General features: G+C 49.0%; 1 protein-coding gene across 1 annotated transcript in view; it reads left to right on the plus strand.

Moving 5' to 3' along the window:
• Positions 1-1,931: 1,931 nt before the first annotated feature.
• SUCLG1 (succinate-CoA ligase GDP/ADP-forming subunit alpha) overlaps positions 1,932-15,860 on the plus strand; it is an 85,176-nt gene continuing 71,247 nt past the window's right edge. The window contains exons 1-2 of the mRNA XM_063925309.1: positions 1,932-2,209; positions 9,325-9,428. Coding sequence (XP_063781379.1) covers positions 2,176-2,209; positions 9,325-9,428 — 138 coding nt within the window. The 5' untranslated portion in view covers positions 1,932-2,175. The remainder of the gene's footprint in view (positions 2,210-9,324; positions 9,429-15,860) is intronic.

Below are 15,860 nucleotides of genomic sequence, written 5' to 3' on the forward strand. Positions count from 1 at the left end.
CACATGTTACACATTATGAATGCCCTTATACAAATAATGACACATATAGTTCCTGGCGTGAGTCAACTGGAAGCTCTGCTAATGTCGGGTGCCTATTTTTTTTATGAAAATGCATCTTATTTGCATTGCTATGTGGCTAGGATGCACAAGCAGCTTCTGCTGATTAAAATGATATGCAGCATGCCTATATACTGTGTGAGACTGAGACTGTATCTGCATATGAAATGCTACACACAGAATATAGGCATGCCGCATATCATTTTAATCAGCAGACGCTGCTTGTGCCCCTAGGCATACCAGATGCCCTAGGCAATTGCCTAGTTTGCCTATGCCTAAGGCCGGCTCTGCTTGTCTCACAAGAGCCCCTACTTGATTTTTCATGTGGATAGAGCAGAATTGAGGACTCTGCCTCAATTTTTACCTAAGGTGGTATCTTCATTTCATATGAACTAACCTATCGTGGTGCCTGTAGCTACGAGTGACTTGGAGGAATCCAAGTCCCTGGATGTAGTCAGGGCTTTAAAGATTTATGTAGCCAGGACGGCTAGGGTAAGGAAAACAGAGGCTCTGTTTGTCCTGTATGCAGCCACCAAGATTGGCGCGCCTGCGTCGAAGCAGACTATTGCTCGCTGGATCTGTAACACGATTCAGCAGGCTTATTCTACGGCTGGATTGCCGTTACCAAATTCGGTAAAAGCCCATTCCACTAGGAAGGTGGGCTCTTCTTGGGTGGCTGCCCGAGGCGTCTCGACTTTGCAGTTATGCCGAGCTGCTACTTGGTCGGGTTCAAACACTTTCGCAAAATTCTACAAGTTTGATACCCTGGCTGCTGAGGACCTCGCGTTTGCTCAATCGGTGCTACAGAGTCATCCGCACTCTCCCGCCCGGTTTGAAGCTTTGGTATAAACCCCATGGTCCTTACGGAGTCCCCAGCATCCTCTAGGACGTAAGAGAAAATAAGATTTTAAACCTACCGGTAAATCTTTTTCTCCTAGTCCGTAGAGGGTGCTGGGCGCCCGTCCCAGTGCGGACTTACTCTGCAAGACTTGTATATAGTTGTTGCTTACATAAGGGTTATGTTACAGTGGGGAATCGGTCTTTGACTGATGCTGTTGTTTGTTCATACTGTTAACTGGTTGCATGTTTCCAGGTTATATGGTATGCTTGGTGCATACCCTCCAACATTTTACACTGAAAAATCGGTACAAATCCGAAAAAGGGGCGTGCCCGTGTGTAAAGGGGCGTGGCCACACCCCTTTTCCTATACTTTCAATGGAAGTTTGGAGAGCCAAAAATCGGTACAGACCATGAAAAAAAGGTACTGTACCTATTAAAAAGGTACAGTTGGAGGGTATGCTTGGTGTGGGCTGGTATGAATATTGACCTTAGATTAACAAAATCCTTTCCTCGTATTGTCCATCTCCTCTGGGGGCACAGTTCTCTAACTGAGGTCTGGAGGAGAGGCATAGAGGGAGGAGCCAGTGCACACCCATACTAAAAGTTCTTTATAGTGCCCATGTCTCTTGCGGAGCCCGTCTATACCCCATGGTCCTTACGGAGTCCCCAGCATCCTCTACGGACTAGGAGAAAAATATTTACCGGTAGGTTTAAAATCTTATTATCTCTCTCCAAGGTTTAGTAAACAGACACCTAAATGGGGAAAAGCAGAGTGACATCACAGAGTGTACAGGAGTCTGAGGCTGGAAACCTTTAAATAAGCCGCTCAAGCAGTGACGTCACCCCAGGACTACATCTCCCAGAATTCCCTACAGCTGACCCCGCCCTCCTTTATACTGAATGACGTAGCAGCCTCCACGTCACATCTCTCAGCACGCTGCGCCCTAGGCAGAATAGAACAGCTGCTCTTGGTCTCCGACAAAATGGCTGCCCCGTGCTGATTTGGAGATATTTTGTGTTTTATTGGGTTGTAACATGTGTCGGAGCTGCTGGCGCTGCGGCATAGCGAGGCTCTCTCCTCACCGTCACCCGGAGCGGCGACTCTGTCTCGCCGTGTCACCAGGACAGCCTGTTACACACACATCCACGTCCTCTCAGGCACCTGCAGAAGCAGCCTCCCCGGGGTCCTGACGCTGCCAGCAACGTCCCGCCCCTTCCTGCTGCCACTGCTGGGCCCGGGGCTGCTGCTCTCGCTGTCATTGCTGAAGGACCCGCAACATGCTCCAGGGACGGCTCCTCGGCCGCCTGCTCCGTGAGTGTCCCGTCCGGGGAAGGGGGCCCGGCTCTCCTGCCGCGGCACTGGCTGGACAGGGGGGCCACTAGGGGGGGGGGGGGGAGGAGTATGGGGGTTGGATACACCAAGGTCACTGGGATCTCCCCCCTGCACCCACACACTGCTGTTTCCCACACTGTTACTATGGCAGGACACCCTCCCTTGTGCTGCTGGGTAGCGTTGGGGGATGTATTGCTGGGAGGCTGCAGTGCTTGTTGCTTGCCTGTGAAATGTTAGCCGATAATACCAATATATATATATATATATGTATGTATGTGTGTATATATCTATTGCCGTGTGTGTGTGTGTGTATATATATATATATATATATATATATATAATGTGGTTGCATTGGTTTCGATGCAACAGACTGGAGTTGCCGGAGTATGTGGATAGGTTTGATACCTTTGCATTTATATAGCGCTAATCCCATTGCACTGCATGGAGACCGCTGCCCCTAAATCGCAGTTTCTGCAGTGTACATTCAGGGAGGTGCTATGCAGCGCGCACATGATACCGCTGCCCCTAAATCGCGTCTCTGAATAAGCACCCCTGTGGGGCTGGGAGTTAACATGGATGATTTAGGGTGTGGTTACCGGCGTTCCAGCCCTGTCGCAATTGGCGCTTTGTGGGCAGTGACTGCAGTTCACCCCTGTTGGCTTTGACCCTGATTCAGAAATGGACGCAGTTATCCCAGCAGCTTTGTGTCAATATACTAATACCCGCAGGTGACTTCTTTAGTAAATAGACGCCTCCTGCCAGCTTGCGTGACCTGCTGCTGTGTCCAAAGATGCAGCATCGGATCAGTCTGCGCAAGCGTCAGTCATCCCAGTATCACTGGTCATCCCAGTATCTCTCATGTTACTCAGAACGGCTGGGGGTGGTTAACGCTGCAGAGGGCACCAGATCTGCGTTGCAAAACGTATACACTGGCTTCAGCACGCGCACAAATAACATGTCATTTGCAGTTTTGGGAAACGCTTCCTGTCGCCGCTGCCTCTGCTGACAAACAGCAGGCTACGGCTTAGGGAGCGCCGCGTCCGACAGCTCAGGACCTGTACTGCAGAGGGCACATCAGAGATGCACAGTAAGCTCCCAGAATAAACTCCCTCAAACACAGAGAGACTGTAAAAATTCCAGACAGCTAGTGCTCTGGTTGAAATTGACCTCATGACCCCAGCATTGATGCGGCTATGCTGACCACTGTGCAAATCTGTGTTTGCAGCAGCTGCTGTGTGACTGGTGTTGGTTAGAATGTGCAGCGTCTGTTTCCCTCTATACTGACTGTTAGCGGTTGAAGGTCAGCTGTAGAGCTGATGAATGAAGCCGCTGTGGGTGAGAGGCTGTTGCACGGTTGTATGCTAGGTAAATGATTTAATAGGAAGCCTGCTTGTGGCAGCATTGTGCAGTACAGGGTAGTGAATGAGGATATATCAGTGCAGTGTTCTTTGCATGAAGAAGCAGGTTTCCAAACTAACCATTGTGTTTCTGCCTGGTAAATAAGTGGCACCGTTGGGGCATGTGGGAGATGGCTGCATTTTTAGAAACAAGAGAAGTGGTTTTATTTGGAAATTTTACTTTTTTCCATTTGTGATTTACAGGTCTTTGGTTGTAATTTACACAGAGTTTAACCAGTACTTCGTCTTAAGCTGGGTGCACACCTCAGGTTTCCGATGTAATGAAATATCACATCCTCGTACACATTGCATAATCCGCCATACACTGATGCAACATACTGCAACATATACCCCCTTCACACCACACTAATAACCCAGTATTGATCCGGTATATTGCTGGGTCAGCACGGGTCACTGCGGTGTGAAAGGGCCCATGGTGAATTCCCGGGTCACCTGGCCCGGAAATTCAACCCAGGAATAAAGCAGTGTTATTCTCAGGTTGAATACCGGGTCAGGTGCAGTGTGAACGGGTTGCCGAGGCGATGTGACCCTGACCTGTTCACTGCATAGGGAGAGGTGGCGCGGAGATGATGTAATCTCCAGCGCTGCCTCCACAACTGCCCCTGATGACGCAGCAGTCCCCGCAGCCGGTTAGCAACCCAACCCGGCATATTGCTGGGGAAGGATGACAGCGTGTAGGGTCCAAGGCCGGGTCCCACCCGGGAAGGACCCATGTCCAATTCCCAGGTGGGACCCAGCATTGGCGCTGTGAAAGGGGTATTAGTTTTCACTTTAGCACCCGCTTTTAATCGGTGAGGAGGGCATATTTACATTTTTAAGGGCAACATTTTGTATGTAATGTGTCGCTACAACAAGGCTTGATACACATTGCTGTGCTGATACCTCCCAGGCAAACAAACCCCACACACACACACACACACACACACACACACACACACACACACACACACACACTTTACTGTTCAGCTAGCCCCCAGAGCTGCGGACATAAACACTGACAAAATCCAGATCCACTTAAAAAAATAACAAATAAAACATTGACAGAGGTGGTACAGTTCTGGTGCTGCCTGTGGGCTAAGGACTTCTTATGAGGGTCCCTTACCGTGGAGGCTGCAGTAGGAGGGCAGCAGGAGCCACTCTGAACGATAAAAGCAGCCTAATCACAGGGGAGATGTAGGGGAGTGCGGCCCAGCAGCAGGAACGTAGGGCAGCAGCGGCCACGATCGGGAACCAGGCAGCGGGGTATAGGTGGAATGGGGACAGCTGGGCAGTGGTCAGAGCATTTTAAATGTGGTGCCTGCTCACAAACCAATCAGCACTCGTGGTCCAGCAGCCAATCAGGAGCCATTGATCCTGATTGGCTGCCAATCCGCACGCTCTGATTGGTTGGCGGCCGGCCGCCACATTTGACATGCTATCCAGCGATGTCTATTTTCATGGCTGCATGAATGCTTTGGGGAAGATTAGATCTCCAGTGACCTCGCAAATTCAATTAATTGTCAAACAAACTTTTTTTCCTGGCGAGAGTGTACTTTATTGATACAAAGCAGACACCAGTCAGTACCAGACCCTAAACAACCCCTGACCCTGTTCTCCTGTTCCCTGGATGATTTTGCTTTGCTAAACTGAAGCAGGCGTCCCAGAGCAATTCTGAGAGCAAAGTGCGAAGCTGTAAGCTGCTCGTAACTTGCTCATTGCCTCATCAAGTATTAAGGGTATTACAGGCATCCAGCGGACTTTGCACCATTGCTTGCTGGGCCTCTGGGGAAGAGAGGTGTTTGCAGGAATCCTTCTGACCTCTCACATATAACGTCCCCAGTCACCCAGCAAACAGATCTGTCAGGTTCCAACTGGTCGTTTGTTTGTTTTTTCCTTTCTTTCTCCATCCGTATTCTCAGCAAACAGAAATACACTTCTGCAGGACTGTCAGAACATGGCAGTTTTCTAGGAGCCTCTGTAACGCTTTTCTCTGTATATGCAAAGCGGTGTCTGCATATTACTGGTGACTTCCCACGTGTTTGATAAGTACTATCGCTGTGGAAATGCACGGACACTGACAGGAGAATTTGGAATGCCTCCAGATGACATTGCGTGAAAAGTATGCCGTGTCAGTGCAAGGGAGCCGCATAGAGACACACACTAGGCCCCTATTCCGGTGCATGTGATCCTGACAGCTGCAGGGGATCCCAGTGTCTGTGGCTACTTTGCTGCTGACAGGGAAGAGGGCTGAGTGTTGTTATACATTTGCATTCTGCATTACATGGAGTGAGCGTTGCATTTGTCTTAATACAGTAAAAGTCTGCAGTTTGTAGAACTTTAGTAAAAACAATGAAAAGGAGACTTTCTGTACTTGTTACTTTTCCAGCTGACTTGTGATTCTGTTGCTTTTACTTCTTAATTCATATTTTGTTACTTTTCTTGGTTGGCAAAATATCCTTTAATTCATTGTTTCCCAAACTCTTAAGATGTCCAAGCTTCAGCACAGATTACATTAAAATGTCTCGGGTACTATTTAAATCACCTTGGCTCAAACATGGAGACTCTGAAAACATGGGCTATTGGGTGCTATGAGGACAGAGTTTTGGAAACTATGATTTAATGAGTTACATTATTTAGTAAGACAAGTGCCTGATAATGACCACAGACACAAGTCCCGATACAGTGATGTGTGAATGATTGTGTAGTTGGTAGCACACAGTGTTGGACATTCAGGAGGGAGATAAAAATTTTTTTTTCCACACCCTTAAGTATGGGCGCCCGACTTAGCTATTCAATTGTTTTGCCGATGGGTGCAGGTGCCCATTGCTTGCTAAATGCATCAGTGGCTTGACCTATCTAAACTATTGGGCACGCTTCCATAACTGCGTTTTAGGCGCAGAACAGCACAAATCTTGGCGCATTTCTGCTCACCAGCTCAGGAGGGTGCAAGCAGAAATAATGGGCAACCAATCTGCAGAACAATTGAATTGCGAGAACTGCTGCAGCTGGAATAGGCAATGCTGTCTACAGCAATTGGCTGAATGCTTGTTTTCACTTTGCAGACTAGTCAAGGGCTTCGTGTGGTGGCCTTCTAACCTTCACAGATGTTGCCCATCACCCATATTCTCAATACACATTAAACCTACATTTAGTAACCTAATTAGTGGATCTTGTGAGATAAGCTACAGTATATGCATGCTATAACAGACAGATGGGAGCACCTAGTGATCACAGGGCACAGAATAGACATCATTTTTGGATTGTCCTCACAAAGTCTTTTCTTATTTACCCAGCCAGTAAATGCTCAGAAGATTAACCAAGTAATGGCTATATTAGTTTGTATTAATCTATAAACTGTGTTTTAATCTGTTAAATTATAAAAAGGAGTTCAAACAGAGAATATAGGATTTGCTTTATATAATAACAAGCTAACTTGTTATTCTATAGCAGTATTTCCCAGCTTCAGTCCTATGGGATCCCTAACAGTGCACGCCTTCCATTCTCTGTGCCGGCGTACAGGGGTATTCATTACTTGAAGGTGCTACTAATTATGTCACTTGTGATTCTGTGAAGAGACATGGGGGTCAATTCAATTAGCCGCATAATTGGAGTCATTCCGAACCGATCGGGTCAGAACAGCGCATGTGGCGGCGCCGCAGTGCGTCGGTGCATGCCAGACGGCTGTCATTGCCTAACGATCGCCTCTGCCTGATTGACAGGCAGAGGCGGGAGGGGGCGGCACGGCGGCGTTTGGCCACCGTTTTCGGGCAGCAGTCTGGCCAATGCAGGCGCGGCCGGACCATGCGGGTGGGTGGGCCGCAGCGGCTGCGTGACGTCACACGAAGCCGCTGCGACCCTGGCAGCGACAAGTAACTCCCGGCCAGCCGCAGGAGCTGCACTGGCTGGGAGTTACTCTACAAGTACAAAAACATCGCTGCTGTGCAATGCTTTTGTACTTGTGCAGTGGGGCCGGGGCAGACATGCGGGGTGGACTAGCCCTGTGCTGGGCGTCCCCCCGCATGTCTGTGTCAGTGATCGTAGCTGTGCTAAATTTAGCACAGCTACGATCAGGTCGGAATGACCCCCAATGTGCTTGGGACACTGGCCAGGGACCATACGAGTTTGGGTTTTATTATGGTCTTGGTAGATACTTTCCCCTGGTCAGAGGTGTACTCTGTTACAAGCTGTGTGCTACACTGATCCTGTGCTTAACTCACACGAACAGTAATTAAACATGACCCCCTCTGCATTCTGCGGTTCCCCATGATGGAAGGAGATGTGTGAGACTGGGACAGTAATATTTCAGCATGTTTCTATTTTGTCTTCTAATATTTATTTCTGAATCCCAAATAATTTTATTTCAGTTTATAAACTTTTAGTCACTGTCGTTTTATAACGATGTATAAGCCCCGACTATCTTGGGGTCTATTTTAGCACTAATCTAGGATGCACTGTAACCTACAGCCTTGCTGGGTGGTACTAATATAAAGCGTCCTGTGACCTACTGGGTTTTTACTAAACGAGTCATTGAGAGAGGGGAACTCTATTGTTTGTCATCACGTCTGAGTAATGGGGCGCTAGATGGGCGATATTCAGCTCCGCAAGTGCCGCACACTGGGTTTAGACTCATCAATCCGTGCAAAGTATTGGGTGGGTTGCCTAAATGTCAGTCTAGGTGGCCTAAAGCCCAGCTCGTTGTTTCAGAAGGTAGCAAGCAGCAATCATGGCCACCTGCAGCACTTGCGCCCCGATGGGAAAACAATTTAGCGTCCATTATTTACAGGGGCAAAAGACAGTTGAATTCTCCCCTTAGAAGGTTTTGGAGTTATTACCCCTTTTTTTATTATTTAATCGTATTGAAAGCCAATAACACAGACAAATGCGTCACACCCATTGCAGCAGATTTATACATGGGCACTTAGGGGTAATATTTACTAAACAGCAGGTTTTCAAAGCCTCTCCGTTCTTGGCGAGTTTGACCGCTGGATGTAAAACTGCAATAGTACTAAATGCTACATCAGTTTACTCTCCATTTAGGAAAAAAGGAACAGGATATAGAGGGGGTCATTCCGAGTTGATCGCTCGCTAGCAGTTTTTAGCAGCCGTGCAAACGCATTGTCGCCGCCCACTGGGGAGTGTGTTTTCGCTTTGCAGAAGTGCAAACGCCTGTGCAGCAGAGCGCCTGCAAAAACATTGGATTTACTCTTCGTGTGCGTTGATTCTAACGTTGGAGGGTTGGCTTTTGACATCACACACCCGCCCAGCGTTCGCCCAGCCACGCCTAAGTTTTCCCCCGCACGTCTGCGTTTTTCCAAACACTTCCTGAAAACGGTCTGTTGCCACCCAGAAACGCCCCCTTCCTGTAAATCTTCTTGCGTTGTGCCGTGCGACTTAAAGCTTCGCTAGAACCTGTGCAAAACCACAAAGGTATTTGTACCCGTACGTCGCGCATTGCAGTGCATATGCAGAAATGCTGATTTTTTTTGCCTGATCGCTGCGCTGCGAACAACGGCAGCTAGCGATCAACTCGGAATGACCGCCATAGTGTACATGGGATTCACAAGTGCACAGCTCAGATAGGATATAAAGGTGACTGTAGATGTGACAAGTTGAGCGCCATCTATTGGTCAATGTATAATATGACTAATCTGTAGGCTGGTTGTATGAGAAATAATTTGGGCTCTGTTTGTTTTCTAGTGCAACAGACTGGAGTAAGACACAGCTCCTACACAGCCTCCCGGAAACACTTGTACATTAATAAAGATACTAAAGTCATATGCCAAGGGTTCACTGGAAAGCAGGTACATCTTACATTACCTTTCTCATGTTTCATGGTAAACCTCTACATACAGTAAACTGCATGCTTGTTGCACAGGGCTGGACAGATACAGTAGGTATGTCACATCTACACGGAGTACATACTAATATCAAAAAGGCATCTACTGCCTATAGCTCTGCTCTTCTTTTGGTTCCAGGCAGCAGGCTGTCTCCTCTCTGGCTATATTACTCAGAGTCGGCTCACTGAGGATCTCCTGTAGTAATGCCATACTGATGTAAGTGTGGACCGGTCTCTGTTGTGCCCTTGGAATGACATTGCCGTGTTTGTCAAATGAATAATTTCAGTATCCAATTTCTCTAACGTCCTAGGGGATACTGGGATTTTCTCAGTACCATGGGGTATAGATGGGGTCCATTGGAGCCTTGGCACTTTAAAATTCTTTAGTGTGTGCTTGCTCCTCACCTCTATGCCCCTCTGCAGACTCCGTTTAGAAAAATGTGCCCGAGGAGCTGGGTGCATTCTCTGGAGCTCCAGAGTTGTCTTCAAACTTTATTTATTTATTTTTAATTTTTTTTCAGGCAGCAGTGGTTGGCACCAGTCTGCATGCGTCGTGGGAGTTAGAAGGGGGAACCGAACCAAACTCTTGAAGGGTTAATGGTCTGGATCCCCGCTGGCAAGTCATAGCTCCTGAGGGGGTGTTTCGCACGCCCGCAGGGTGAGCGTGCACTCCAACAGCACACTGCCACCCCTAACAGAGCTGAAGACTCTGGTTGGTGAGTACAGGAACCGGGGTCCCGGTTAGCGGGTCCCCGGTTCAGATGGCGGCATAAGGTCGCGGCGGGCACTCGGTGCTGCGGTGCCCGTTGACACAGCAAATGGAAAAATCCCATTTTCTGTGAGTTTGTGAGAATTGCCAGTATAAATGAATACAGGGACACTGTGCGCCATTAAGGTTGCGAGCGCAAATGAGCCCCTTGCGGGCACGCTATCTATTATCCCTCCAGGGGGCTTGTGGACCCCCAAGAGGGAGAAAAGGTGTCGGTATGCCGGTTGTCGGTGTTCCGGCGCCGGTATACTGTGCCCTGGGATCCCAACAACCAGTATACTGAATACCACCCGGCTGGATGATACGGCTGTCACCTCAGGCAAGGGTTTCCCTCCTGTGGTGGCTGCAGTCCTCCAGTCTCCTCGAAGGGTGGAGTTTCGGGATTCAGGAGTGCATTCTCCGCACAATGGATGCGAGTCTGAGAGGATGGGGAGCTGTTACCCAAGGGACGCAGTTCCAGGGCAGGTGGTCAGGCCACGAAGCCCTTCTTCTGATCAACATTCTGGAACTTTTGACAATCTCAATGCTCTGCTGCAGGCCTCTCCTCTGCTCAAGGATCACGCGATCCAAGTACAGTCGGACAACGCCACAGCAATGGTGTACATCATTCGGCAAGGAGGGACAAAAAGCAGAGCCTACATGCGAGAGGTGTCATAGATACTCCTCTGGGCGGAAAGAAATGCAAGAGCAATGTCAGCAATCTTCATTCCAGGAGTGGACAACTGGGAAGCGGAATTCCTGAGTCGTCACGATCTCCCTCCGGGTGAGTGGGGGCTCCACCATCAGGTATTTCAGCAGATCATCGACCGGTGGGGCTGCCCACAAATAGACATGATGGCTTCTCGACTTAACAAGAAGCTTCACTGGTATTGCTCACGAACCAGGGACCCTCAGGCGAGGGCAGTAGATGCACTGACGTCACCTTTGTTTTACCAGCTGTCTAGCAATTCTGATTGCCCCGGATTGTCCTCGGAGGGGGTGGTACGCGGATCTTTTTGGCCTCTACCACTAATAAGATCTTCTTCAGCAAGGTCCGTTTGTCTACCCGGACTTACGGTTACTTCATTTGACGGCATGGAGGTTTAGCGTAACATCCTAGCCCACAAGGGCCTTTTCAAAAACATTATTGCTACCATGGTTCAGGCCAGGAAACCTGTGACATCAATAAGCTATCATCATATCTGGAGAAGATATGTCTCCTGGTGCGAGGAACGCACGTATCCACCTACAGAGTTCCACTTGGGATGTTTCTTATGTTTCCTGCAGGTTGGTGTGGAGAAGGGCTTACGTCTGGGTTCTGTTAAGGTCCAGATTTCAGCTCTCTCCATTTTTTTCCCCAGAAGAAATTGGCACTGTTGCCAGAAGTTCAGACCTTCTTGCAAGGGGTACTCCACATACAACCGCCTTTTGTACTGCCTACGCATCCTAGGATTTTAATGTGGTGTTGGAATTTCTACAGTCATCCTGGTTTGAACCTCTGATAACGGTGGAAGACAAGTACCTCACATAGAAGACAGTGATGTTACTGGACCTGGCCTCTGCTAGACATGTCTCAGAATTGGGGGCCTTATCGTGTAAAAGCCCATACTTGGTCTTTTATGAGGACAGAGCGGAGCTCATGACTAAGACAGCAGTTCCTACCGAAGGTTATCTCTGCGTTTCACCTGAAACAACCTACTGTGGTTCCGTCAAGTTCTGATGCTTCTGCTCCTCCGGAGGCATTGGATTCTGTGCGCGAGCCTTGAATATCTATGTCAAGCGGACAGCTCGGCTCAGAAAGACGGATTCCGCGTTCGTGCTCTATGATGCACAGAAAAAGGGTTGTACTGCTTCAAAGCAGCCCATTCCTCGTTGGCTTAGGCTTACTGTCCAGCAGGCCTATGTGTCGGCATCCTTACCTGTTCCTAAGTCTCTCTGAAGGCCCATTCTACAAGATCGGTGGGCTCTTCCTGGTCGACTGCCCGTGGAGTCTCGGCCTTGCAACTATGCCGAGCTGCTACCTGGTCGGGGTGGAACACGTTTGTGAAGTTCTATCAATTTGATACCCTGGCCAAAGAGGATACCCAGTTTGGGCAGGCGGTGCTGGAGAAGTCTATGCACGTTCCCGCCTGTCCTGGAAGCTTTGGGACGTCCCCATCATACTAAGTCTCCCCAATATCCCTTATGGATGCTAGAGAAAATAGGATTTTAATTGCCTACTGGTAAATCCTTTTCTCGTAGTCCATAAGGGATATTGGGCGCCTGCCTCAGTGTGTTGACTTTTCTGCAGGTTCTCTCTTCCGTGGTTACCTGTTCAGCTGTTGCTGCTGTTGTTACCAGCTGTTTCTCTGACGTCCTAGTGGATGCTGGGAACTCCGTAAGGACCATGGGGATTAGCGGCTCCGCAGGAGACTGGGCACAAAAGTAAAAGCTTTAGGACTAGCTGGTGTGCACTGGCTCCTCCCCCTATGACCCTCCTCCAAGCCTCAGTTAGATTTTTGTGCCCGGCCGAGAAGGGTGCATGCTAGGTAGCTCTCCAGAGCTGCTTAGAGTAAAAGTTTTAAATAGGTTTTTTTATTTTCAGTGAGACCTGCTGGCAACAGGCTCACTGCATCGTGGGACTAAGGGGAGAAGAAGCGAACTCGCCTGAATGCAGAGTGGATTGAGCTTCTTGGCTACTGGACATTAGCTCCAGAGGGACGATCACAGGTTCAGCCTGGATGGGTCCCGGAGCCGCGCCGCCGGCCCCCTTACAGAGCCAGAAGAGCGAAGAGGTCCGGAAAAATCGGCGGCAGAAGACGTTCCTGTCTTCAATAAGGTAGCGCACAGCACTGCAGCTGTGCGCCATTGCTCTCAGCACACTTCACACTCCGGTCACTGAGGGTGCAGGGCGCTGGGGGGGAGCGCCCTGAGACGCAATAAAACATGTTTTAAACCTTATATGGCTAAAGAAATGCATCACATATAGCTCCTGGGCTATATGGATGCATTTAACCCCTGCCAGTTTTCCTAAAAAAAGCGGGAGAAAAGGCCGCCGAAAAGGGGGCGGAGCCTATCTCCTTAGCACACAAGCGCCATTTTCCCTCACAGCTCCGCTGGAAGGACGGCTCCCTGACTCTCCCCTGCAGTCCTGCTACAGAATCGGGGTAAAACAAGAGAGGGGGGGCACTAATTGGCAGAAAATACATATACAGCAGCTATAGAAGGGAGAAACACTTATATAAGGTTATCCCTGCATATATATAGCGCTCTGGTGTGTGCTGGCAAACTCTCCCTCTGTCTCCCCAAAGGGCTCGTGGGGTCCTGTCCTCTATCAGAGCATTCCCTGTGTGTGTGCTGTGTGTCGGTACGATTGTGTCGACATGTATGAGGAGGAAAATGATGTGGAGGCGGAGCAATTGCCTGTAATAGTGATGTCACCCCCTAGGGAGTCGACACCTGACTGGATGGTCGTATGGAAGGAATTACGTGACAGTGTCAGCACTTTGCAAAAAACTGTTGACGACATGAGACAGCCGGCAAATCAGTTAGTGCCTGTCCAGGCGTCTCAAACACCGTCAGGGGCTCTAAAGCGCCCGTTACCTCAGATGGTCGACACAGACACGGATACTGACTCCAGTGTCGACGGTGACGAGACAAACGTAATGTCCAGTAGGGCCACACGTTACATGATCACGGCAATGAAGGAGGCTTTGAACATTTCTGATACTACAAGTACCACAAAAAAGGGTATTATGTGGGGTGTGAAAACTACCCATAGTTTTTCCTGAATCAGATGAATTAAATGAGGTGTGTGACAAAGCGTGGGTTTCCCCCGATAAAAAACTGCTGATTTCTAATAAATTATTGGCATTATACCCTTTCCCGCCAGAGGTTAGGGCGGGTTGGGAAACACCCCCTAGGGTAGATAAGGCGCTCACACGCTTATCAAAACAAGTGGCGTTACCGTCTCCTCAAGGAACCAGCTGATAGAAAGCTGGAAAATATCCTAAAAGGTATATACACACATACTGGTGTTATACTACGACCAGCAATCGCCTCAGCCTGGATGTGCAGCGCTGGAGTGGCTTGGTCGGATTCCCTGACTGAAAAGATTGATACCCTGGATAGGGACAGTATATTGTTGACTATAGAGCATTTAAAGGATGCATTACTATATATGCGAGATGCACAGAGGGATATTTGCACCCTGGCATCAAGAGTAAGTGCGTTGTCCATTTCTGCCAGAAGAAGTTTATGGACACGACAGTGGTCAGGTGATGTGGATTCAAAACGGCATATGGAAGTTTTGCCGTATAAAGGGGAGGAGTTATTTGGGGTCGGTCACCAGGTCTATCAGACCTGGTGGCCACGGCGACGGCTGGAAAATCCACCTTTTTACCCCAGGTCACCTCTCAGCAGAAAAAGACACCGTCTTTTCAAACTCAGTCCTTTCGTTCCCATAAGGGCAAGCGGGTAAAAAGGCCACTCATTTCTGCCCCGGGGCAGAGGAAGGGGAAAAAGACTGCAGCAAGCAGCCTCTCCCAGGATCAGAAGCCCTCCCCCGCTTCTGCCAAGTCTTCAGCATGACGCTGGGGCTTTACAAGCGTACTCAGGCACGGTGGGGGCCCGTCTCAAAAATTTCAACGCGCAGTGGGCTCACTCGCAAGTGGACCCCTGGATCCTGCAGGTAGTATCACAGGGGTACAAATTGGAATTCGAGACGTCTCCCCCTCGCCGGTTCCTGAAGTCTGCTCTACCAACGTCTCCCTCCAACAGGGAGGCAGTATTGGAAGCTATTCACAAGCTGTATTCCCAGCAGGTGATAATCAAGGTACCCCTCCTACAGCAGGGAAAGGGGTATTATTCCACGCTGTTTGTGGTACCGAAGCCGGACGGCTCGGTGAGACCGATTTTAAATCTGAAATCATTGAACACTTACATAAAAAGGTTCAAATTCAAGATGGAATCACTCAGAGCAGTGATAGCGAACCTGGAAGAAGGGGACTATATGGTGTCTCTGGACATCAAAGATGCTTATCTCCATGTCCCAATCTACCCTTCTCACCAAGGGTACCTCAGGTTTGTGGTACAGAACTGTCATTATCAGTTTCAGACGCTGCCGTTTGGATTGTCCACGGCACCACGGGTCTTTACCAAGGTAATGGCCGAAATGATGATTCTTCTTCGAAGAAAAGGCGTCTTAATTATCCCTTACTTGGACGATCTCCTGATAAGGGCAAGGTCCAGGGAACAGTTAGAGGTCGGAGTAGCACTATCTCAGGTGGTGCTACGTCGGCACGGGTGGATTCTAAATATTCCAAAATCGCAGCTGATTCCAACAACACGTCTACTGTTCCTAGGGATGATTCTGGACACAGTCCAGAAAAAGGTGTTTCTTTCAGAGGAGAAGGCCAGGGAGTTATCCGAGCTAGTCAGGAACCTCCTGAAACCAGGACAAGTGTCAGTGCATCAATGCACAAGGGTCCTGGGAAAGATGGTGGCTTCTTACGAAGCGATTCCATTCGGAAGATTCCATGTAAGAACGTTTCAGTGGGATCTGCTGGACAAATGGTCCGGATCGCATCTTCAGATGCATCAGCGGATAACCCTATCTCCAAGGACAAAGGTGTCTCTCCTGTGGTGGTTGCAGAGTGCTCATCTTCTAGA

This window comes from Pseudophryne corroboree, chromosome 1 (assembly GCF_028390025.1).
Source record: "Pseudophryne corroboree isolate aPseCor3 chromosome 1, aPseCor3.hap2, whole genome shotgun sequence".
NCBI classification, from domain to species: domain Eukaryota; kingdom Metazoa; phylum Chordata; class Amphibia; order Anura; family Myobatrachidae; genus Pseudophryne; species Pseudophryne corroboree.